Source organism: Fomitopsis serialis, assembly GCF_022376445.1.
Source record: "Fomitopsis serialis strain Sig1Antser10 chromosome Unknown B0H18scaffold_375, whole genome shotgun sequence".
NCBI lineage: Eukaryota > Fungi > Basidiomycota > Agaricomycetes > Polyporales > Fomitopsidaceae > Fomitopsis > Fomitopsis serialis.
The window spans coordinates 1-22,461 of NW_025955335.1; the positions used below are offsets into that span (position 1 = coordinate 1).

General features: G+C 55.3%; 3 protein-coding genes across 3 annotated transcripts; all 3 read right to left on the bottom strand.

The window, feature by feature from the left end:
- Positions 1-462: 462 nt before the first annotated feature.
- On the bottom strand, positions 463-2,398 carry B0H18DRAFT_1064999 (uncharacterized protein). The gene is made up of 4 exons (XM_048031171.1): positions 2,363-2,398; positions 1,076-1,185; positions 913-1,025; positions 463-851 (listed from the first exon to the last, which is right to left on the bottom strand). The coding sequence occupies exons 1-4, from the start codon at positions 2,369-2,371 to the stop codon at positions 565-567; spliced, it is 519 nt and encodes a 172-aa protein (XP_047884757.1). The 5' UTR covers positions 2,372-2,398; the 3' UTR covers positions 463-564.
- Positions 2,399-10,021: 7,623 nt separating this feature from the next.
- On the bottom strand, positions 10,022-11,644 carry B0H18DRAFT_962599 (uncharacterized protein; the record flags this gene model as incomplete). The annotated part of the gene is made up of 5 exons (XM_048043123.1): positions 10,022-10,324; positions 10,379-10,557; positions 10,607-10,835; positions 10,890-11,063; positions 11,489-11,644. The coding sequence occupies 5 exons, from the start codon at positions 11,642-11,644 to the stop codon at positions 10,022-10,024; spliced, it is 1,041 nt and encodes a 346-aa protein (XP_047884758.1).
- Positions 11,645-11,875: 231 nt separating this feature from the next.
- Positions 11,876-12,379, bottom strand: B0H18DRAFT_1129202 (uncharacterized protein; the record flags this gene model as incomplete). The annotated part of the gene is made up of 1 exon (XM_048035400.1): positions 11,876-12,379. One exon carries the CDS (start codon positions 12,377-12,379, stop codon positions 11,876-11,878), a length of 504 nt encoding a protein of 167 aa, XP_047884759.1.
- Between the last annotated feature and the right edge of the window lie 10,082 nt (positions 12,380-22,461).

Consider the following 22,461-nt stretch of genomic DNA (forward strand, 5'->3'; position numbering starts at 1 on the left):
CAGCGAGGTAGGGACGTGGGAAAGGCAGCGGAAGGGGGCTAGGAGGACGGGGCGGAGGGAAGGGGGAGTTAGTTACCTACCACTACCTCTCAGGACTCCGTATCTAGGTTGCGACGGGCAATCTCAGGCTTCAGGTCTCGTATTAGGAGGAACTTCAGGCTAAGGAAGCTCGTCAGGGTTAGGCTCAGGCTTAGGAAGAAGGACGCGACAGGCTTAGGATCGTCGGAAGGAAAATCGTCGAGCGCAGCAGGCTTAGGAAGGCCGATATACGCCCACGGACAGGACAGGGGAGGTGTTTATCGTATCATCTCGACCTCCCTCTCCTCCGCGAGGTACCAGAGACCTCGCTCCCTCCTTCCGCAGCCGTCAACTCGCACCAACGACCCCCGCCCATCGTTTTCACCGATACCTAGAATTCCCTTCCGCGTCGTCTACGCATCGGGGACTCGCAATCACCACAACGCGTCAACGGCCACCATCCTCCGCCCTCCGAATCAGCCGCTGCTTTAGCTCTGGCCGGCCGACTCGGATTGCGACTCGGGTTGCGCAGGTGCCAAGAGTGTCTCAGAACCAACTTCTCACCCTCAACCCCAGGTATCTCACTCCCCGTGCAACGTGACTCAAGGCCGTTCGAGCCGTACGCATCATATGAGGGATGTGAGGGGCCAGAATGTCCCCGAGCCAAGCGGCTAATGCACCCAATAAACCCCCGATAATAGCTCCAACGATAATAGCACACAAAATCCACGAGAGTGGAATACCGCCCATTGCTGCCGACTGAGCCTGCGCGAAGAGGCAGCCGGAAGGGACAGAGGCGCCCATCGCAGATTGTATAGCAGCCGCGGTAGAACCTGCAGACAACACTGAGGGTTAGTGTCTGTTCAGCACGATTTCAGCCACTGAGCACCGCACCTAGCAGCACGCCCGTCGCCGTAAAGCCAATTGCTCCGAGAATGGCAGGGAGAGCGATTGGCAGGACTACCGCGCCTGCGGCGGCGCCGATGACGATGTATCGAACAGTGCGGCTAAAGACGACATTGAGCCAACCAAGTCGACCGTACTGGACGCCGCATACCTCTGCATATTGTGTAGGTATGTTCTTGTGCGATATGGCCACAGTGGAGGCTTCAGGTGGGAGGACAGCGTATGAGGTCCTGCTACGCGGACGTCAGCATTTTGTATACACTGCGGTGTCTTCCTCCCTGGCTTCGCAGACACTTCTTCACAGACACGTAAAGGAGGGCAGGTGTTTGAAGACCACGCCTTCTCCGCACACCTGCCACCAGTGCCCCACACGACGCGACGAGTCATCCAATGGTAAGTAACTCGAGCTACCGCATTCGCGTGGAGCTCGAGCTCACTCGGATATACGTAATACAACTCAGAATCAGAGACAGGCGGCTCATGCATGCATCACAGGAGAAGTACGAATACTGACCGTCATAAATGTCCATTGATCACAACGAAACACGACGCTATTACGAGGCTGCGTTCTCAGAAGGTTCGCCAACGGGGGTCACGATGGAATGATATATCCATATACATTGAGAAGATAGAGCCTCTGAGCCATTTCAAAAAGTTCAGAACATCCGCAGTAGCATGAGGGAGACACGACTTACCAAATGAATGTGAAGGTGGTCATAGCCGGGACGAAGGAAGGATTGGTGCGTGACAGAGCTCACCGGGCGCCGCTTCTGCTGCTGCTGATACAGTTCACAAGTACGTCTGCGAACCTCACTGTGAGGCCTCTATAGTCCAGAGTCCAGACCTTCCGCCTTCAAGTCCGAGAGCCGCTCTTGCAGAAACGAGTGCCTCGGTGTTTATCGGAGTTCGCGCCAGGACCGGTCGCACTCAGACTGCGTCCGGGACTCCGACGAGTAGAAAGTATCTACATAAGTTAAACGATTCATTAGGAATACCTTTTCTGCTACTGACAACTATGGAAGCTCACCATGACTGCTCAGATGGTGTTCTTGCAATGAGAACGTGAGCAGGAACTCGGTACACTAGAAGCTACTCGAAGAATGGAGCCGGTGAGCTAAATGTTTGGATGCGTGGCACGAACCGTACCTCGATTCTCTGAACGAGTCTGTAGGTAGTGATTGGGTGGTTAGAAAGACTCCGGCTTAGTACGTCTTTGTTGTCCCGCTCGCGCTAACTCAGCGAACCTGTACGAGCCTTCGAAAAGGGGTGATGCAGCGGGCTCTGTACATATCGTACACGCGTGTACAAGTTCGGGTGGAATGCACGTACCGTGATGCAATAGGTTCGAGCCGTTATACGTCGGCGTCCCACACGAGGCCTGAGAATGCTAGGTAGATTATCAAGTACTGCCATGGGGTAAGCCGATCGTGAGGCCGACCTCGAGCATGGCCAATGGGTCGACCGTGACGCTATTGCGGCGAGCCTGCTCAAAAACATGAGGAGGCATATGTGAGGAGGATCAGGAGCCAAGGGCACGCTTTCAATTTGGCGCCTACATGGTCAGACAAGGATATCCTGAGGACGAAGGTTGAAGGAATTGTCTACGTCTGCCTGGGGAGACTAATACGTGCATGGCCGCCATGTCCGAGTCGAGCGAGAAGCACCGGCATGGGACCACTGCGTTCCCGGTGGCTGCCAGTAGACTCTTCCTCCTCCTCCCTCCTGCGAGTGTTCCCCAAATTGTACATCGTTCTACTCACGCTCTGCCTATCTTTCTAGACATACTCTGCTTCACATGCTCAACGTTCAACCCTCAGTTATGCTATGACGGCTCGTCACGCCAGTATTCGCGGGTCTGCGCATCTGAGTCCATCGGATTCACTACCCAAGTCAGGATGCGCGTGCAGAGGCGTGCAGACTCCAGTTTCCTCGCGAGATGCGCCCTGCGATGGAAGAAGTCGGATGTTGCTGGAAGTGTCATGGCGTGATGGACATTGGGCATCAGTGACTAGTGAGTAGTGCGTCAAGGCGATGCATGTAGCTCACGTATATCTTCAAGCTCACGTTCGAGCTATCGAACTTCAAGGGTCGCCGGGATTAGCGATACGGAGTATCGCGACTGTGTCATAGAGGCGCACAGATCTGGCACGGAAGTCGGCGGTCTGTTCGTGGGTGCGATTGTGAACGCCGTCGAGACTCAACTCACCGGTAGACATAGATGTCTGACTCGCAAAGGGACCCTGTGCTTGCTCTGTTCTCAACGACACCGAAGCGTACCTTGTGCCACGTTTGCACACAGGCATTCTCGCATCCTCGAAGACGTGCGCGGCGATCCTGGAGTGCGGTCAGGTCATACTCGCAGGACTCAGGATGAAAAAAGACCTCGCCATGTCCGGTAGGGGATGCAATGTCGTATCGACGATCTAGCATGACCGGGTCGATCGCGCTGGGGGCGTTTCGTGATATGGGATTCCTCGCGAAGGCTAGATATGACGAGGCATGTGTCGCTACCATCTACCAGCCAAACACTGACAGTGAATGCACAGGTGGTGGGCACAGATCGACTCCAAGCCGAGTCCACACGCGACACCGTGACGACAGACCGCAGTCCACAGCACAACAAACGCGACATGGTATCTGAGCACGGGATATGGTACGGGATATCCAATAAGATATTTTGAATATCCCGTTCGGGGATATTGTGATCGGAGATATGGAAAGTCTAGATACCTAAAGTATCCCGGAATGAATTACTTTGAGTTTCCCCCACACAGTATCGCAGGCCGGAATATGTTGAGGCATGTTTAAAATATCTCTGGCCACCGTGACAATGATGTCCGTTTCCGTCTAACCATCGCCCATAACCACGTAGCCTGTTTTCATTGTCCAGCGGCACGCGTAGTCACGGACATGTCACGCCGCAGGCCCGAGCCGTCACTTACCGGAAAAGGCAACTGTGGCTCCCCGCTGCCGCCGGGGCGAGTTGCGGTACGCGGTATGGTGCGTTGCGCGTCGCGGTTTGATGTGTCGCGGTGCGTCGCCTCGTGTCATGGTATGGCATGGCGCGTCATGTCACGGTACGGCGTGTCATGTCATGGCATGGCACGGTACGGTGTGGCGTGGCATGTCATGGTACGGCGTGTCATGGCACGGTACGGCGTGTCATGGCATGGCACGGCGCGTCGTGTCACGGTATGGCACGGCATGGCACGGTACGGCGCGTCGTGTCATGGCACGGTACGGCGTGTCATGGCACGGTACGGCGTGTCATGGCACGGTACGGCGCGTCACGGCGCGGCGCGTCATGTCACGGCGTGGTACGGTATGGCGTGCTGTGTGGCGTGACCGTACCCGCCGCTCGCGCGTTCGTGCTTGCCGTGCCACTGGCGCGAGTCGCACGGCATAAGCACCATACTTACCCGCACCGTGTCATGACACGGCACGCCGTACCACGCCGTGACATGACGCGCCGCGCCGTGCCATGACGCGCCGTACCGTGCCATGACACGCCGTACCGTACCGTGACATGACACGACGCGCCGTGCCGTGCCGTGCCATACCGTAGCGTGTCATGACACGCCATGCCATGCCGTGCCATGACACGCCATGCCATGCCGTGCCATGACACGACGCGCTATACCGTGCCACGCCGTGCCATACCATACCGTGACATGACATGACATGCCGTGCCACACCACACTATACCATACCGCGCCGTACTGTACCGCGCCATGCCATACCGCAAGGGGCGTCCAAAACTCTAATTCACTGAATCGACCACCCCCGACCCAACCCCGGGCGAGTGCCAGGGGTCCAGAAAATACACCCGCGCCCACTTTTCCGCCCACTTTTCCACCTACCGTTGTTCAGCATCTCGCGATGATTGTAAAAGTTGTCAGGCCGCATCCCTGCTGCACTAATAATGGATGTGAAAAGTACGAATGTCAAGAATGAGACGGCTTCATTGTAGACAGACCGGACAGCTGTCGCACGTGATGAGAAACACAACCAGCATTCTTAGTCAGCATCGACACGCCTCCAGCCTCGGTCACTGTGGCGAGCCCGAACTAGCGCATCTCTTTTGGCTTCGTTGGTTTCCCTTCAGCAAGAGGTAAGGCAATACATCCAAAATGAGTCAACATTCATTGTTTGCCTTCTAGCTAGCGCCTATGATTGTTACCAGGTGGTTGCGAGTGTCTTCTGTTTTCTTCACCTCGCGGCCTGTGGGCGCTAAAAGTGGTTGGTTGGGGGTCTGGTTTTCGGGGTCCTGCCTCGCACTTTTCAGGGGTCGATGCAGTGAATTAGAGTTTTGGACGCCCCTTGCCATACCGTACGGTGACATGACGCGCCCACGACGCGACACACAGTACCGTGACTGGCCACGGCCTGACGCGGCAGGGAGCCACAATTACCCTTTCCGGTAACTCCAGCGTGACATGTCCGTGACCGTGCATGGCGCTGGACAATGAAAGCGGGGAATATGGTTGTGCGCAATGGTTGTACAAAAATGGATGTCATTGTCACAGTGGCTGCAAGCGCACTGGGGATATTTTAAGAACATCTCACCATATCCCGGCCTGTGATACTGTGTGGAGGAAATTCAAAGTATTCCATTCCGGGATACTTCAAGTATCTAAACTTTCCATATCCCACAATACAGTATCCCACAACAGGATATTCAAAATATCTCATTGGATATCCCATACCGTATCCCGTGTTCAGATACCTTGTCAGGTTTGTTGTGCAGATGGTCGATGGTCGATCATCGACATCGACCGTTGGCAGCGCCGTTAATACCGTCCGTCTGGTGTACCGTTACAGTACGCTCTATGTATCACACCAAGCCACGCTGACGAATATTCGTGGGTAAATCAATGCGATTATCCAATGGAGAGGCATTGCTCAGTTGTAACATTGAAGACGGAGTGGAAGAGAGCATGCGCGGGCACTGTTTGACTTTCTCTCTTTCCGCTACCCCCACCTGCAGGTACAACACTGATATCGAACACTCGGCATGCCCAGATTATGGCTAGCGTTCTAGCTCCGACTCGCGTCGTATACCTCCGTGGCTTCGGACGGCGGGGCGTTGTCAATACTGACAGTTGACGACCGCGAACGCGTCACGAAACCTGGGATATATAGGAGCACGGAACTCATGATACAACGTACGCTGTGTCCAGCATGACCGTAACCGTCGTCCATCGCGAACACAAGCGACTCCATGTCACGTATTTCCGTGACGTTGACGTATCTCTAGTCGAGTGGATGAGCATACCGAGCAGGACGACGGAGTCATGATAGTAATACTCACTAGCGTAGCACTGTATCATAGATATATTCACCATCCGCGTTAGGCATGAAATGGAGCTCTACGGCTTCGCGATCTAGCCATGGCGCGAACAGAGTGTTGATGTAAGGCTTCATTGCGGACAACATGGCAAAACCCTCTTGTGACTTGTCGGTTCTGAAGCAGATACTTATGCGGCCAGAATTAGAGGGCCGCTCAAAGACGGGGCGAGAAAGGATGGCATGGAAGGTCGAGATAGAGTCGATAGGGTCTGTCTCGGCGAGTGATACCTCGTTTCCATTTTGAGATGTCTTGGAGTGGACAAACATTTCGAAGGAGATGTAGAGTGACTCCAGATGCGGGGATTGGATGCCGTATAGCAAGAAACCCAGAACTCTCTGGACCCCCGGCGGTGATAATGTGCAGGAGAAGCCCATGCTCAGTTCCGTGAGTGATGTGTTTGCTGTGAGTCGCGGTATAACATCATGGATCGAGGCTACAGCAGTCTCGATGAGCGATCGCAGGCATAATAACGGGCGAATAGTGCCTTTACCGTCATCAATAAAGCAATTCCATGTGAACGTCTTGAGCTTAGCTCCTGTGACACGCAGTACCTCTGTGATACGCGGTACGAGCTCTGCAAATCGGCCACCCTCTGGTGAGATGCTGAACCTCAGGGTTTCCAGTTGACTGCATGCTCGTGGGGTCGATACCAGCTTGAGAAGCGGCGATGCCCACGACATGGCGGGTACGTGGACGAGTTGGAAAGCCGACAGTGGGCGGGTGAGAGAATGTTCTGCATACAGGGCCATGTCTTCCGCCGAAGCAGGATTGCCATATGAGCTGAACTCCCCGCGTACCAGCAAGCAGGACAGATTGGGGAAACGACATAGAGATCGATGAAGATGCGAAAGCGAGGAACAGTAGAGCAGGTCTATGTCTAGGTCGACCACGGTTGGGTGCGTGGCACAGACATCCAACAGGTCTCGAGGAACCGTCATGTCACTATGATTGTCATCGTCCGAGGATGGGCGGGAAATTTGAAGAACAACTTTTTCTAGCTTGTTGCGAGACGAAGGGACATAGTCAGGCACCAAGTCGGGCATGTGTAGGTGCTGCAGCATGATGTCGCAGAGCATGAGGTCTTTAAGGCCGGGTAGTGCATTGAGAATCCTACGGAGTTCCGCCGCACTGCGGAAGCGACACCGCCAGAGTCGCAGACCCGTAATGCTGGTATAGGAGGAAAGGAGGTCGAAGAACATTCCATGTGGTCTGGTTCCTACCCAGTCGCACATTTGTACAAATAGTTGCTGCAGATTCGGAAGAAAGCAACCGGGGAGCCTAATGAGTGGGAAATCACGTTTCGAACGGTCCACCCGGAGTGCATTTGGCCCGTTTGTAACGGTGGACCCGGGCTCGGCCGGAGCACTCCGGGTCCACCGTTCGGAGCGGCCGCCGGCAGCAACGAACCGGCCGGAGGGAGGGTGGTGGTTAGGAATGGTCCGGCCGGCCTGTGGTGTAACGTTCCGGCCGGACCTCAGGCGAACGACCCGGCCGGAGGCCTCGAAAAAAATAGGCTTTCTACGGTCCGGCCGGACACAGACCCAGCGTTCCGGCCGGACCCCTTGTCAACGACCCGGCCGGAGGCCTCGAAAAAAATAGGCTTCCTACGGTCCGGCCGGACACAGACCCAGCGTTCCGGCCGGACCCCTTGTCAACGACCCGGCCGGAGGCCTCGAAAAAAATAGGCTTCCTACGGTCCGGCCGGACACAGACCCAGCGTTCCGGCCGGCAACCAGGTCAACGTCCCGGCCGGAGGCCTCGAAAAAAATAGGCTTCCTACGGTCCGGCCGGACACAGACCCAGCGTTCCGGCCGGCAACCAGGTCAACGTTCCGGCCGGAGGCCTCGAAAAAAATAGGCTTCCTACGGTCCGGCCGGATGCATACCCAACGTTCCGGCCGGCAACCAGGTCAACGTCCCGGCCGGAGGCCTCGAAAAATATAGGCTTCCTACGGTCCGGCCGGATGCATACCCAACGTTCCGGCCGGCAACCAGGTCAACGTTCCGGCCGGAGGCCTCAAAAGAAATAGGCTTCCTACGGTCCGGCCGGGGCTCATATCAATGATCCTGCCGGCCAAATCGGCACCAGAATTGTTAAGGGCAATCATCCAGACAACGTGACATCACATGAGATGGCGCATGCATGAACCAGCACCTAGCCGGGGTCACTTGAGCACTGACAACATCACATGCCTACAAACATGAGGCAAACACATGGTCACCACATGTTGCCCATCAGGTCCTCCACATCGTGCAAACTTGTTGCGCAACTCTTCTCCAATCCCCCCCCCCACTCTCCAACATGACTACCGCACAGATCAGCACCCAATTTCGTTCCTACCTGAAGGGGACATATTTACACTGGCTGTCTCGCATGCAGGAGGGCCAGGCGATGAAGCCCGAGCCACTTCCAGGTCTCTTCCTGGATGTGTATATGATACGCCAGGCGACGAATGCTGGCAAGATGTTAGCTCAGGCTTATTGTAACCGAAGTGAGCTTCCATTGACCGCAATCGTAAGCTTGGCTAACACTCCACTTGGAGGGAGCGTTGAATGGGACGCATTGACTTATCCGATGACAACACCGAGCGATGAAGAAGCCGAGAACGTACAGTACGAGGCGTGCAAGGAGCCTGCGACCATCGAGGATAGCGCAGGCCGGATTCTTTTGTGGCATCTCCCCGGCGTAATCACACCGTACTACCAGGTATGCGAGATCGCCCGGCAGACATCACACTGGTTGTTAACAATCAAGCAGCAGTTCATATGGGACACCGCAGGTCAACTGGAACCGCTGTTCCTCCGCTACCCCCCTACCACCACCGAGAAGTGGAGACAAGATATCAACAACTACCGCAATGCGGATGAATGTCCAATCTTCCCGCCGTCGTGCTTGTCTGCCTCGCCCGGCTGGTTTCAGCAGGGTCATACGGTGGGCATCCATGGCGTACTGATCATCATATGTTGTATTAATCCGCAACAGGGTACTACAGGTCCACCCCAGGTATCGCGGCTGCTGAGGGAACCGACCTCGCTCGCCCGACCGTGGCTCTCGGCGATGGAGCACCCCCATATCATCCTCTCGGCGATGCTCGAGATACTCCATCCGGACCTCTATGCAAGTGGCGTGGCGTCGATCAATGCACTGCGCAACGACCCGGACCGCGCTAGCGTCGCCGAGATATGGAACACGCCATTCAACGCCTTATCGGTGATTGCCAACCGGGCCAGTCCACTTCACCGAGACGTACTCTCGGCGAAGCACTGGTACGATATGATTCTCACGCTCGGCGGAGACAAGACCTTGCATATGGAGTATCCTACTTTGGGAATGAAGATGCCATACTACAGTGGCACTATGGAGGTATTTTCTGGCTGTCGCATACCTCATGCCGTACGGCAATCGACCCAGGAGCGCTTGTGCTTATCTTACTATATGCGTGAGGCGGTACATGCATGGACAAACGCTCCCCCGGCGGATTGGCGGATGGACTCGGAGTAGCTGTATAACCTTACACTGTGTTTACAATATATATGGAACTGTTGATGTGCTCGGCGGTTTCATCTTCACAATAACTGTACAGGTATAGCAGACAGTCTGGCCTAGCCAGCTGCCTTGCTGCCCAATCGTTCTGCCGGTGTTTGATTCGGCCGGCCGGTGCACATAAGAACATCAAAGCCTTCCCTGTCATATCACGAGATGTAAATACCGGTGCCAACACGACTGTACACTAATGGGACATCCCGACTATCCATCATGCGACTCTGAGACAGGACGGGGTGGCGAAGAGCCCGCCGCGGCACTCGGCGCTTCTCCTGGCTGCAAGACCGCTAACTCGGCCGCCTTCACTCGGTCCACCGCCCGCCAGTAATCCACCTCTGCCTGGATGTATAGATCCATGCCGGCCATCGATTCGCCGAGACTGTCCAACCAATTCAGGGCTTGGACTGGCACGTTTGGGGGCATGTTCTCCGGTGAGATCACACCTGGCTCGGGTATTTTTGGGAGCACAGGGAGGTGGATGCGGTCGGTGTGAGCTCTCACTTCGTCCTAGTTTTTATTGTATAAGTCCCATGTAATGTGAATGTGCTGTGTAAAACCTACCCGGAGCTTCTCCACATGCAGCCGGCCATCAAGATGCTGGAGTTGCTGTTGGGCGGCCTTCAATTGCTCGGCGACCATCTCTTGGATTTTGGCCTGCTCGGTCGTGATGTCATCGAGCGCATCTTCGATTTGATCCCGGACTTGAGGCGGATCTTCCATCCAAGCACCGACCTGCCCCTCTGTTGTGGCATGAATATCCGGAAAGGCCGGAGAGAATTGGTCAGTTACCTGGTTCACCAGAGTGCTCGGCGTGCAGCGAGGATGTCTCCGGCTGCGGCGGTTGAGCGACATCCGCTGCTCGGAAGCCGAGGATCATGTCCACCAGGACCTCCTCCTGGGTCTTACCCTCCGGCAGCATGATCGTGCAGTACTTGTCCATCACTTCCCCGAGACCCAGTTCCTCGGCCACATCAGGCTTCATCAGCCGCTCGAAGCCGAGCATCATGGCCGCCAGCGACTAGTGCATCAGTGGTTACTATGGTGCAGACACGTAAGTATGGATTGATCGCACCGTATAATGGATCATTGCTATGTATGGTAATTCTCCATTGCCCGTCGGGCGCAACTCCTGCCGGGCGAACTTGCCGAGAAGGTCCTTTGCGGTACTGTTGAGAAGAGGGCCGAGAGTGGAACGCATAGTGCAGCAGTGATTGGAAAGTAGCGGGGTGTTGTGGTGCTCGGTGCGCTTCGGCAATGAAGGTTAAGAGCAAATGATACGATCGTTATCTTCAACAAGCCACACACACCCATCACATGCCCGGTGTGGCTCGCACGTGCTGAGGCACCACCGGCGGCTCCGCATAAGGTTAAGCGTCACAACACACGTGCCAAGCGTTTGCCGACACGGGGATCTTCCCAGGGTTGTGTGTCACTGTGGCGCATTAGTGGTGGACAGTTCCTCTTGCACATCATCCACCAACCAAAATACTGTTCACTCAGCATGGCCCTGGATATGGTAAGTCATCGGCCGGCCGAGACAATCTCCCTTGGCTGATACACAATAGCATCCCCGCTCTGGACCATATCCCTGGCTGAGGGGAGAGTTGATGGTGTTTGCATTTTCAACCGCGTGAGCAAATCCCACGGTTCATCCTCTCCGTTTTTACTGACTAAATGTTGCAGCCACGCCGAGGTAGTGCCCTTCCGCCCGAATGCATACACAATCAACCGGTATTTCTTCGGGCATGTGGTCATGTCGGTGACCCATGAGAACAGCCGAGAAAGTGTGGAGATGCCGGAGATGGACGGCCGGCTGGCATTCCTCATGATGCTCATTGATTGGGTGGAGATCCGGGACCATTTGATTGATACCTGAGTTAATGTTCTGTCATCTTGCTCTCTTTTGTAATACATCATGCTGTGCTGCCTCCTTCTCACAACTGAAAGTCATATATTGGATAACCCTTCTAACACCCAGGGACTGGGCACAACTCTCAGGTTATGTGGAGTTGATTAGTGCTGACAGTCCCTCTAACTGAGTTTGCGATGACAGTCCCTCTATACGAAATGAGGTGTTTTCATCGCCACCAAGACCATAATTGGGCACAGCGACCCGCTTGTCTGTCCGCCCGGCGAAAGGATGCTCTCTCTCGGGCCGAGACTTCGGTTGTTCGCTCGGCCCGAGACTTCGGTTGTTCGCTCGGCCCGAGATTCGGCCGTTTGCTCGGCCCGAGGGTTCGGCCGTTTGCTCGGCCCGAGGATTCGGCCGTATGCTCGGCCCGAGACTTCGGCCGTATGCTCGGCCCGAGGTTTCGGGAATTCGCTCGGCCCGAGGGTTCGGCGCTTGCTCGGCCCGAGGTTTGGTGCTTCGCTCGGCCCGAGGTTCGCGGTGTGCTCGGGCGGAGTGGTTTCGCACATGAAGGGACGAGGAGGGCGAGAGTATGCGTTGTGGTTAATGCCATTGAGACATGATTGGCCAGGGTCGGGCGTCTTGGGGTAGCTTACTAAGTCTCCTCGGTGTATGTACTCGGTGTTGTCTTGCAGGCAACCCTTCAGCACCATGGTCGGCCGGAAGCTTTAACGTTCTGCTCGGCAGGCCATGGTCGCAACATACAGTCCTGAATTCAGCCAAAGTTCAATATATTCGTTAACATAAACTGCCGGGTCTCACTACGTAAAAATGTTCGGGTCAGCATAAACATCCCTATACGTCTGCTGAGCATCTCGGTATAAACGGTCGTACATCGCGGCACGCTTCCGGCAGTACGGAGCGAACCCTGCATAATCATCGCCTGGGTGCTGGATAGCCCGGTCTCTCCACATCTCGGCGTGGTGAGAGAAATACCTCCCCACCGAATCAAGTTCCCGGCGTAAGATGCCGGCCTCTTCTTCCAGGCGATCAACTTTGGAGCGTGCGTGGAACCAGTGAATCCGGTGAACTATAATACCGGTGAGACATATGGCGGACACGCATGGAGTGTACTGCTCACTGATTGAGAGTGTATCATTCCTGTCGAGATCTCCTCCGACATCGATATTCCAGATCCATGACGTCGATTTGTGCCTCTGGCCGGGCTTGTTTGGTTCGGCGATGGCGGTGGTGACATTGAGGTCCTCTTTACTGAGACGCTGATACTTGAGTTGCTCCTCCTCTGAGAGACCGAGGACCACCATGGCAGCTCTGCACCTCCGGTAGATTGACGCATGAATAGAGACGGCCCGGTCGAGCTTGTTCATTGTGGTGAATGCTCGGGTGCGCTTGGTGTTGGACTTGCCATGCCGAATGCTGGTACGAAACTGAAAAGACTTGTGGCCGAGAAGGAGGCGGAGCTGGTGGAGCGCATCATTGGCTTGCCACGCCGAAGGGTGAGTTCCTGCTCGGCCAGACGTTTCAGACTCTCATCATCAAACACGACAGGAGATAAGTTGGATGGGAGCCGAGCGGGGTCTGCTCGGCCATGTTCTCGCTGTGCGGAAGCTTCGGCCGGCTGGTGAACATACTCCATGGGCCGTGTGGCTCCCGGGCGACGACCGGGCCTTCATCCTCCCATTCCTCATCATCTGCCTCGGATTCATCAACACCCCAGTCTGCCCGGTGGCTGATTGCGTTGGCTTGCCGGTGAAACCGTCGGATTCGTGTCTCCAGGGCCTTCCGACGTTGAGCGAGCTTCAGTTGCTGAGGCTTGGTGATCTTTTCGCCTTGCTGCTTGACGTCTCTTCGGATGGTAAGTCTGTTGGTGCATTAGCATGACCTCGTACTGCGGCATACAAGACATACTGTAGCTCCTCAAGCTTGAGGCCCTCGGCGATCCACTCGGCAGTCCCGACAATCCGGCCACCGTTTCCTTCGGCCTCGGTGAGCTGTACCAGGAGGTCTGTCTGAGTGGGCACTGCAATGTTCAGGGAGTTATGTCACCGTGCGCCCGGGTCTATCGCATGCACTCACATATTGGTTTCTTCACAAGGTATTTGTCCATCGCTTTCACATTGGTGAGGCGCCGGCGTTGAGCGATGTTCAATTCGCGCTTCCAGCTCTGCAGAGTCTCGGCGTTCAATCCTGACTCCTTCGCCGAGAGGTCCTGTTTCATCTCGGCGAGCAGGGGCCGGTTCGCCTTTATCTTCCTCCTTAGGGATGCCACTACCGGTTGTTCAGATGATGAGGATGTGGCAGTGGAAGCCCCGGCGACGTACCCATGGTAATCATTTTCTTCCAGTTCCAGTCATTCATGTGCCGGTCGAGTGTTTCCTGCCGGTGAGACGTCGACATCGTCCGGGTGCTGCCAGAGATACGATTTGTCGTCGACCACTGTGTTTCGATGATTTCGCCGTCGACCTCGCCGGCGCCCTTTGTGAAGGTCAGCGAGTGTCGGACCTCGCACACTGCCTGATGGCCGTGTACGTGGAAGAGGCCGATGCACTTGTACAGCACCAGACCGCTGGGCATGTGAAGATGGGGGTTACCCGCAAACCGTTTGTCGAGATACACATGGTACTGGCAAATGATGTCATAACATAGGTAGACGTGGGTGAGGCCCTTGGATTGATACCCGAGGGCATTTGATAGGGAGTAATCCATGTTCATTTGGCGCTCCCCTTTCTGAAAGTTCACCACCGAATGAGGCACGAAGCAGCCGTGTCTGGCACACGATGTTGCACCTATGCCGGTGACTGCCAGCTTGTGTCTGTCGGCGTTTGCCTGCGATACCGCTTTATGATCGTGGCAGGTGGAGGGCTGTCCGCTCGTCAACACCGGGCCGAGCGTTATTGCCCGAGTGGTAAAGCTCACCATCTTGACTTCTTTCGCCACCAGCAGGTGGTCCTCATAAGGCCCGGGGTTGACCATAAACATCTTTCCCGGCATAAGAGGAACATCGTTCCCTGGATTCCGCATCCGCATCTGCTCAGCGTGGAAGTTTCCGTCCATGACGTACGTTCGGGCGTACAAATAGCTGCCGGCGCTGTCAGCTTTCGCAGAGTACGTGCACGCATCAACTTACTCTCGGTCGTCGGCCTGCCACTCGTGTGGGATATTTACACCGGGCTGCGGGCATGCAGCACAGAAATTGCAAGGTCACCGTCCCCGGAACCCACGCCAGCCGGCCCGTACCCATGCTCCTTCTTGGCTTGCAGCAGGGTCCACTCCCGACTCACTCTGAGGAGCTCCAAATATCGGTCCTTGTCACTCGTGAGCCATGTCCTCGCACCTCTTACAGAGAACCGCACACTTACCGGCACCTCATGGGGGAACACAGGATCAGTGACTCGGCGAAGACGCCGGTAGTAGTTCATCGCCGTCGTCTTGCACTCAAGGTTGTCGAGCAGGAAGTCATCGAGCACGGTGAATGTGAAGCACGTTCGAGCGGCACGTTGACTGGCCGGATACAGGCCACAGTCAAGGAGCTGAGAGGTATGACTGGCCGCGCCGGCGCATCCACACCATCTCACCGGCAGAAAGTGTATGCCGGTCGTGTCGACGATGGTCATCATGGACGCCGGTGGTCTTGGTGGAGGGTCGGCATGTCGCAAAGGATCGTCCTGAGCAGCCTCCGGGTCGTTTTCTTCTTCCTCGGCCGGCCGTTCCTCATCGTCATCATCGACGTCGGCGAAGGGCTCAGGGACCGGGCAAGGTGCACCTCGGTGACCCAAATTGATGCACAGCCCGACATCCTTCAACCAGGCAGGGGCCCAGTAGCCCTCAATCCTCCACTGCTCCACTCGGTGGAATGGTGTTCGGCGGTGCTGGGTGAGACAGCAAGTGTGACAGTAAATGGGCGAACCGATGCACGATGAACACTTCCACACGCCGCCTCCGCTACTGCAGCTTGCGCACTCGAAGGTGCCTTCTCGGCCGGTCGTTGGGGGCTTTGACTGCCATAGACAGACCTGAGGTATGTATTTTGCAGAGGGATCCACTCCCGTAGCATTTGGGGTTGAGTCTAATGAATAATGTCATCACCGACATTGCTTGTGCTGATCTAACTATCGTACCTGGGGAGCCCCTTCCGCGCTGGTAAAAGATCGAGGAATATATTGTTAGGAGGCTCGTCATCCTGCTCCTGTCTCATCCAGCTTGACTGCCTCGTGGATGGCTGCGAGCGCCGCTGAGGAGTCGGCGGTGGTGTTTGCAATACATTCGTTTTTACGGGAACGATGCGGGACTTAACTCCCCGCTTGGTTCTCGTCCTCTGTATGGCAACCTCCACCACAGTAGGGGAGCTTGCCCTCGGCAGTCGAGCCATCGTCCAGCCTGGAAAGCAAGGCTTCAAGGAGGTCGGCCGTTTGTAACGGGCCGGCCGGAGCACCCGGATGATGCGAGAATATCGGTGGACAGGGGGGAAAAACCAATGAGATTCATTGGACCCCCATCGGTGCAACTGTCACACCACTGGCCGTCACCCGCACCCGGCTGTCTGTTTGCGGCGATGGGTCCTCGGTGATCCGGCCGGAACAGCTGATGGAATATGCGTTACGGTCGCAGATTTGCCTCTAGTGAACGAAGCACAAACCCGACATCAGACAACGGTCCGGGAGAACCACCTTTGGCTCCGTAGCAATTGATGCGGCCGGCAATCACAGGTTTCGATCGTCCCGGCCGTTGATCCGAGTCACGTGCTCACGCCCAGGCATTGCTTGGCCACCCTGGTGTCGTGGTTGGGGCACATTCCAGTCACCGAATTGATGAAAGTGACTCGGGCATATGGGATGTCTGTGTCGCCGGCCGCTTGGCCCCTACGAGTGGAGCGGAGAAGCCGCCCCGGTTCTATTCCAGAACGTGCCACCCGTGGTCGGTTGCTTCGTTACAACGATCCGGCCGGGCGCCGAGCCCTCGGAACGGGTGCCCCGGGCTGCGGGCTTCCACTCAGCGCGGCTGGTCGTAGTTGCGCTGCCCCGTGGTGTCACATTGCTGTCACTGAGTGGTTTTGAGTTTCGACTTGGGACCAAATGGTCCGAGCGATGACCGGCCGGGTTTCTAACGGTCCGGCCGGTGGTCTGCCTCAAGATGTTTGCGGCCAAAAAAGCATTGAATGTACAGTGACGACCGACACAATGAATGTAGATATATCTATACTAACATAAATGATGCAGAGAAAGGGCAAAGCCCCGGTACAAAATCGTAGACTATTTGGTGACTGGTCATAAACATCGGTGTTCGTTTGGGTGACTGGCGCCGAAACACATCTCTTCCTCAAGCCTCCACTTGTGCCTCCTCCGCAAAGCCCACTCTTCCTTGCAACGTTCCTCGTCCCTTGCCACAATGGGAAGGTCCTACTGGCAGAAACCGTCTTCTGCATTTAAATCGGATTAAGTTGAATCAATATTGTATTTTAGATCAACTTAAAGGCCATACACATTTAACCCAATCCTGTGCTAAGCTATGGCTTAGCCAGTTGCTTGGCCAAGCAGGATCAGTACAGCTAATCCATACAGGTTTAACCATGGATTATCCATTGTTCATCCATTGCTTAGACTTTTTGCTTAGCCAAGGACAATCAGTACAGCTAATCCATACACACTTAACCATAGATTAGCCATAGTTTATCCATTGCTGAGACTTGCTGAGAAACTGCTTAGCCAATTAATTACCCATATAGGATCAATGAAGCTAATCCTCAGAGGATTAATCTTGGCTAAGTAACATCTGACCCATGTCTAATCATTTCCTAACCATAGAATTAGCCATGCTTAGCCATAACTTAGGCAATAGATTCACAAGTAGTTGAGGCTAAGTAGGTTTGAGATGAACACTAATCTTCATTAAGTCATGCTCAATCCATGTCTAATCCCCTGCTGATCAATGCTAAATCATGACTTGAGTATTTTGATCCAGTTCCAATCCAATGTAACCCATGTGAATGTTCATAATCCTATGCTAATCTATGTACTAAGACAAAATATACCAGTCCTAATCCTGTCTCAAGACAGTGCTTAACAATGCTCATGTGTCTTAAACCAAATCCCAATCTATTGCTAATCCTGTTCATGACAGTATGGCTTAGTGCTAACTACTTCAAAGTCAATCCTAAGTCAAAACATTATCCATTGCTAATCCTGTCTATGACAGGATAGCCTAAACACTAATCCACTTCAAAGTCAACTCTAAGTGGAAGTGTTATCCATTGCTAATCCTGTGTATGACAGCTAATCCACTACAAAGTCAATCCTAAGTGAAAGCATAATACACCACTCAATCAACATTAAGTCAGTTCAAAGTTCACCTCAATCCACTCTTAAGTCACACAGATACAATTCCATCAACATCTAATCCATTACCAAACTGATCATAAGAACATGCTGAGACAACTCTATGAACTGCTCATCCTGCAGACATAACTACTCCGAGAACATGCTAAGCCAGTACTGATGAACCACGAAGACATGCTAAGACAGTACTAAGCAACCACAAAAGACATACTAAGCCAGTACTAAGCAACCACAAAAGACATAGTAAAGCCACTACTCAACCACGAAGAAACACTCTGAGACAATGCTAAGCCATAAGTAATCACTCACGAAGACAGCAGATTACCATAAATGACATGAGTCACATGACAGGTCAATATCACGACGAAGACAAGACAAGACAAGACAAGAGCATAGAGCAGGACATGAGGGCCTTCGACGTACTTAGGCCTTACGAGTGGCTGCGCGAGTATTAGGCCTACAGTGAATGTCAGAAACAGTAGGTCAATAGAATAGTGGACTTACTTGGAGCTTTGAGCCGTCGAGCGAAGCACTCGCGCCGGCGCCGATGTACTACCACCCGAGGCCTTCGAGGCCTTCGCGCGAGATTTCATGACACTTGACACCAAGCAAGAAGAACATTAATAAGTCGACGTCATTTACACGAACACAAAACACGTACCTGTTGTTATTGCCACCCTTCGCCGATGTTTGCGCACCGCGGCGACCACTGGCAACCCTCGGCTTCTTGGTAGCGGGCTCCTCGGTATCGCTGTCCTTCGCGCTGTTCGCGCCGTCATCTACGTTGTCGAGCTCAGCTCCCAAACAGAAGATAGCATGGATAATCGGGCATACCTTCGATGGCCGAGCCGTCGATGTCCATCCCGGCGACCTCTCCATCGCGGCGACCTCTCCCGCGCCTCCGAGTCTTTGGAGGCTCGGCCTCGTTGGCTATTAACCATCCATGTCGATGAGCCATTGAGAGTTGTCAAAATACAACCATATACGCACCGTTAATCTCGTCGTGAGCCCCCACCATCTCCCAATCCTCATCCTCAATCTCCTCGTCCTCGTCCATCCCAGTCGCATCCGTAGTATTGCCGGTTTTGGCCGTTTCATCGTCCGGCGCCGACCCATCGTCCGACATGGCGTTGTTGCGGGTGCGGCCGTCGTTGTCGACGTCCCCCTCGACAACGACCGAGTTGTCGACCTATTCAGAGAATGAGTTCACTGAAACATTGATGCTTGTGAAGGCTTACCATGGCGAGGTCGCCCGCAGGCTCGGTAACGGCGTTGTCGTGAGCGCGCTCGTCTGCAACTTGTGGGGGCGCCTCGGCGACTTCTGACGCCGCGTCTTCGACTTGAGGGACCGCGTCTTCGACTTGAGGTACCGCGTCTTCGACTTGAGGTGCGGCGGCTTCGACTTGTGGGGCTGCGGCTTCGACTTGTGGGGCCGCATCTTCAAAGGCAAAGTGAGTGTCCTTCTCCTGATTCTCGCGGATCTTCTCCCACAACGCGCTGAGTCGTACGACTGTCAACGCATCCGGGTCGCTGAAGATGGGGGCCGGCCATTCGAGAGCCAGCAGACGCAAGGTGATAGCTTCGGGCGCGAGGACGGGCACCTCGGGGACGCCGCGATGAGCACGAGCTGCAGAGCAAAGGACAGTGAGTACTGTTCAACACAAAACTCGGTTGTACATACCCCATGACCCACGGAAGAAGGCCCAGAGGATCTCCGCCGCCTTACGCCCCGTCATGTCGGCACCCCAGGACGGTAGCATGGGCCTGCCATCCTCGTAGAGTAAGCCGTCGTCGATTTCATCGAGCTCTTCGGCGGGTTGTTGGGGGGTCGTGTAGCTATGTATGATGTTAGTATTTGTGTACAGTGAGGCCGAGATTTACTTACGAAGCACTTCGCATACGTATTGCCTCCATCGTTCAAGCTGGGTCGCCAGTTCGGCGCCCCCCAGGCCGGGAAGGTCTGTCCTGCGAGCTTGTTACCTGCGAAGATACTGAAAAATCGCTGTCAGCTCTGCATGAAGTTGACAATGTGAACACTTACTGCTTGACTTGAACAGGCTTACGGTGATCGTTGAAGCCTAGGAGGCAATAGAACACGGCGTCGCCGACGCGGTTGGCCCCGTCCCCGATGGCGCCCTGGAAAAGGGCGGACAACCTGTCCGTCAAGGCTTCCCGGTTGCTAGTACGGGTCGAGTTAGCAAACGAATGAAAGGCGTGTTTAATCACGCACCGAGCCATGGCTGCCTCCTGTGCTTCGCAGGAAAGCGGAGCACGCGCCTTCTCCTCCCAAATCGCCTTCTCCTCTGCCAGCAGCTGCTCGAAGAGAGCGCGGCGCGTCGCCGCCTGCCGACCTCCAGCGCCGACTTCATTTTTCCCTTCGCAGTTCTGCATGATGCGCGCTTTGTTCTCCGGCACCTCCGCCCACAGCTCTGAGGGCCCCTTGGCGCGGGACTTCGCGAAGAGGTCCTTCGAGTTGATATGGACGTCGTCGGGGTGGTCGCACGGGTGTGCGATGCTTTCCCGCCGTGGTTCTTGAAGTAGTTGTAGATAGCCTATAGTACACGTCTGTCAGTCTGAAGTCTCGACGTCAATCGAAAACGCTTACTTCTTCTGGGTCGGTCTCCTGTGTCCACTTCGGCAGGATGTCTTTGAGGACGCGAGCATGGAATTGCCTCCGGGCCTTCTTCGTGTCCGCGAGGTTGTTCCAGTCCTTGAGGAAACCGTCCATCACGACGTCGAGCCCGTTGACCGTCCAGTCCGTGCGCTGGCGGACCTTCTTGTCGTCGGCCTTCGAGTTGACGTCGGGGAGCCGGAGGCAGCTGAGCTGGCTGGGCGGCGGGCTGAGCTTCGGCTGGCATGTCGTCTAGCGCAAAAAAGGTCGCGAGCGAGGGGAGAGTGAATGCAGTTGGACGTTCGCGAGCAGAGGGAGAGGAATCGGGGTTGAACGACGTGGAAGGTCGGTGGGAGCTTATATAGTGGGTCAGCACACGCCAATTCAACCAACGTCAAACAGGCTTACGATTCGCGAAGGAGAAAGCGATTGCGACCCTAGACTGTAGATGAGATGCAGATCGACGCGAAGCGGTTATGTGAAAGCTTAGCTCCCAACCAAATGCGATCACTATTGTTCCACCCGAGGTATCATTTTAGCGTTTAGCCTGCCCAGCGACGATCGCAATCTCGTTGAAGAGTGCTAAGGTATCTAGATCCGTTGCGGGCGCAAATCGCAATCTGGTTGAGCAGATCGCGAGGTCTGTTGACTACCGCTACGCTTAGGAAACTAAGACTAATATATCTTCTGCTAAGACCTCCCAGACCTGGCCAAGGTCGTCAGGCCCGAACATCGTGCCCTTTCCTTTTTTGGCTGCACGACGCGGCGTGCCCTGCGCCTGCGCTGCTCCTCCTCACGCTTCCTCTTTTTCCCGGCTGAGACCCTCACGCTCGGCGAGTCGTTGGCTTGGTCGGACGGCCGAACGCGACGCGAAGGCGAACCGGCCGATGTCGAGGGCGTGGTGGGCTGTGATACGACACGCCCGGAACGCAGGACTTGTCCCGGCGAAGAAGCGCCATCCGTCGTCACCAGCGAATGAGCGGGAGTGTGCGGCGAGCTCGCTCCCATGTGCTCGAGTAAAGACGGGAGAGGGGGGCGTCGGGACGTCCGAAGGCGAGGTTCTGCGCTCCCGGGCAAGTACGGACACCGACTCGCCTATACACCAGCACATCGTCCCGCGGTATGTACCGCGGGACGATGGTGCGAGGCCAGGACACGAAGCGAGAGAAACGCTTGTCAAACGTCTCGTAGTCGTGCTCGTTCTCGTCCAGCCCCAAAACATCGCAGGTGATCGCCTGACGGAAGCAGACTTCGACGAGGTCATCTTCGCGTACAGCGCAAACGATTGGGACTCGGATTGGGGGATCTCCGTCCTAGTATCACTCCATTAGCTGTGCATTCGAAGAGGTGTGCGTCGTCTTACCCTTATATAGATGAACGCATATTTAGTTATCGTCTCCTGCGGCGGGCGGGGGTCACGCCTGCGGCGCCCTAGATCCACTTCCTCCGGTAACTCGGCCCTCAGGTACAGCGCCCCGCCATGATGTTCGGGAGGTGGCTCGAGCTCCGCGACTTCGCGACGAACGCGTTTGAGCTCGTCGTCGCTCATCTGTACCGTTGCAGCCTTGAGGTGGTTGACGCATTTGCGGCCTGCCGGTTGAGTGCACTGGTATGGGAGTCTTCAGTCGGAGAGGTCGGACACAATGCGAAGGACACTTACTACGCCGAAGACCGTTCCTATGTGATGCTGAGGCGTGTCGTCCAGGCTGATGACAGCGAGATGATTGATATCGCGATAGACGGTGCATCGGAGGAGATTCGAGCGCAGTCGAGCCATCGGAGGCAGGTAGCTGTCCAGGATGTCATGTACGCGAGTGTCGGGCGGCGGCAT

Coding starts and splice junctions, on each gene's coding strand:
- B0H18DRAFT_1064999 (XM_048031171.1), bottom strand. Junction 1,026..1,075: donor TACCTACACAATATGCAGAG/GTATGCGGCGTC, acceptor TGTCGTCTTTAG/CCGCACTGTTCGATACATCG. Junction 852..912: donor GGCGACGGGCGTGCTGCTAG/GTGCGGTGCTCA, acceptor TGTTGTCTGCAG/GTTCTACCGCGGCTGCTATA.